This window comes from Trematomus bernacchii, unplaced genomic scaffold (assembly GCF_902827165.1).
Source record: "Trematomus bernacchii unplaced genomic scaffold, fTreBer1.1, whole genome shotgun sequence".
Lineage (NCBI taxonomy): Eukaryota > Metazoa > Chordata > Actinopteri > Perciformes > Nototheniidae > Trematomus > Trematomus bernacchii.
This window is the reverse complement of record NW_022987737.1, coordinates 338,604-340,550: the sequence shown is the minus strand read 5'-3', so window position 1 is coordinate 340,550 and position 1,947 is coordinate 338,604. Positions and strand designations below refer to the sequence as shown.

Here is a 1,947-nt window from a genome sequence, read left to right as displayed (position 1 = left end):
TAAGAGTAAAATGAAATCAGGCAACCATCTAGAGTGAGGCAGTATTGCTGATAACGAACACACTGCGGTAAATAAAGCTCTCTGCAGCCGCTCTGAAATGCTTTCCTCTTTAAAACTCCTTCTGTTGTCCACATGTGTTCCTTTATTAGCACCAAGTCTACATGAGTCTCACGGACACTGAATCTGGACTTATCAACATGTTGTATTAACACCGTCGTCTTTTTTGTGTAACATCCAAGAACTCGTGAAAGCAAAGGTGAGTGAAGTCGGCAACATATGAGCACAGTCTTTGTTTACTAAGTACACGGTGCAAGCAGCAGGGTTTTCTGTTTGCAACATCAGGTGAATGTATTCAGCGTTACTGCACAGTCTATTTAAAGCAGTGCTCACTCCCAACGAGGCAAACTGCAGAAGTAGCAGCGTCAAAAACACCCAAAAAATCAAAGATTTCACAGTCGACCACGATAAAACGATCTGAGACACTGACAGAGACACCAGGTGAGACACTGACAGAGACACAGGACACCAGGTGAGACACTGACAGAGACACAGGACACCAGGTGAGACACTGACAGAGACACAGGACACCAGGTGAGACACTGACAGAGACACAGGACACCAGGTGAGACACAGAGACACAGGACACCAGGTGAGACACTGACAGAGACACAGAACACCAGGTGAGACACTGACAGAGACACAGGACACCAGGTGAGACACTGACAGAGACACAGGACACCAGGTGAGACACAGGACACCAGGTGAGACACTGACTGAGATATAGACAACAATAAACAATAAATAGTAACTGTTGTTGTGTTCCTGCAGAGTGAGGAGGAAGAAGAGGGTGAAGAAGGCGGGACTTCTTGCTTCAGACGCTCCTCAGGAGACGAGCAGGAGGAGAGGAAGATCAACAGACAGTCCTCTGGCTCACAGACACTCAGGACACAGCAACGCTGCCTTCACTCCTGACACGTAGACTACAGAGACATACACTACAGACACGTAGACTACAGACACGTAAACTCCCGACACGTAGACTCCCGGCACGTAGACTACAGACACGTAGACCACAAACACGTAGACCCCAGACACGTAGACTCCCAACACGTAGACTCCCGGCACGTAGACTACAGACACGTAGACTACAGACACGTAGACTACAGGCACGTAGACTACAGACACGTAGACTACAGACACGTAGACTACAGACACGTAGACTACAGACACGTAGACTACAGACACGTAGACTACAGGCACGTAGACTACAGACACGTAGACTACAGACACGTAGACTACAGGCACGTAGACTACAGACACGTAGACTTCCGTCACGTAGACTACAGACACGTAGACTACAGACACGAAGACTACAGACACGTAGACTACAGACACGTAGACTCCCGGCACGTAGACTACAGACACGTAGACTACAAACACGTAGACTCCAGACACGTAGACTCCCGACACGTAGACTCCCGACACGTAGACTCCCGGCACGTAGACTACAGACACACGTAGACTACAGACACGTAGACTACAGGCACGTAGACTACAGACACGTAGACTTCCGGCACGTAGACTTCCGGCACGTAGACTACAGACACGTAGACTACAGACACGTAGACTACAAACACCTAAACTACAGACAACTACAGACACGTAGACTACAGACAGCTCCACGTTTCTCCATGTATTCTGCACACTTGCCCTGCAGCTGTTCTTATTTCTGACGTCAGTATGTTGTGTAAATGCAGATTCATGAATGTACTGTAAAGACGTGCTGATGAAATGATTCATAAAGAGTTGTGTAATTCAAACGGTATGTTTATCATATTGATCCACCTGTAGGAGCTGAGAGGGTTAGGGCGGCTGATCAGAGTCTAAACTCTGAGGTTTTACTTTAAACACAGAATGTAGTATTCATTTATCAAAATAAATCCTGAT

The 1,947-nt window shown here is 47.2% G+C and overlaps 1 protein-coding gene across 1 annotated transcript; it reads right to left on the bottom strand.

The window, feature by feature from the left end:
* Positions 1-930: 930 nt before the first annotated feature.
* LOC117495034 (repetitive proline-rich cell wall protein 1-like) lies at positions 931-1,693 on the bottom strand. Its single transcript, XM_034146097.1, has 2 exons — positions 1,684-1,693; positions 931-1,505 (listed from the first exon to the last, which is right to left on the bottom strand). The coding sequence occupies exons 1-2, from the start codon at positions 1,691-1,693 to the stop codon at positions 931-933; spliced, it is 585 nt and encodes a 194-aa protein (XP_034001988.1).
* Positions 1,694-1,947: the final 254 nt, after the last annotated feature.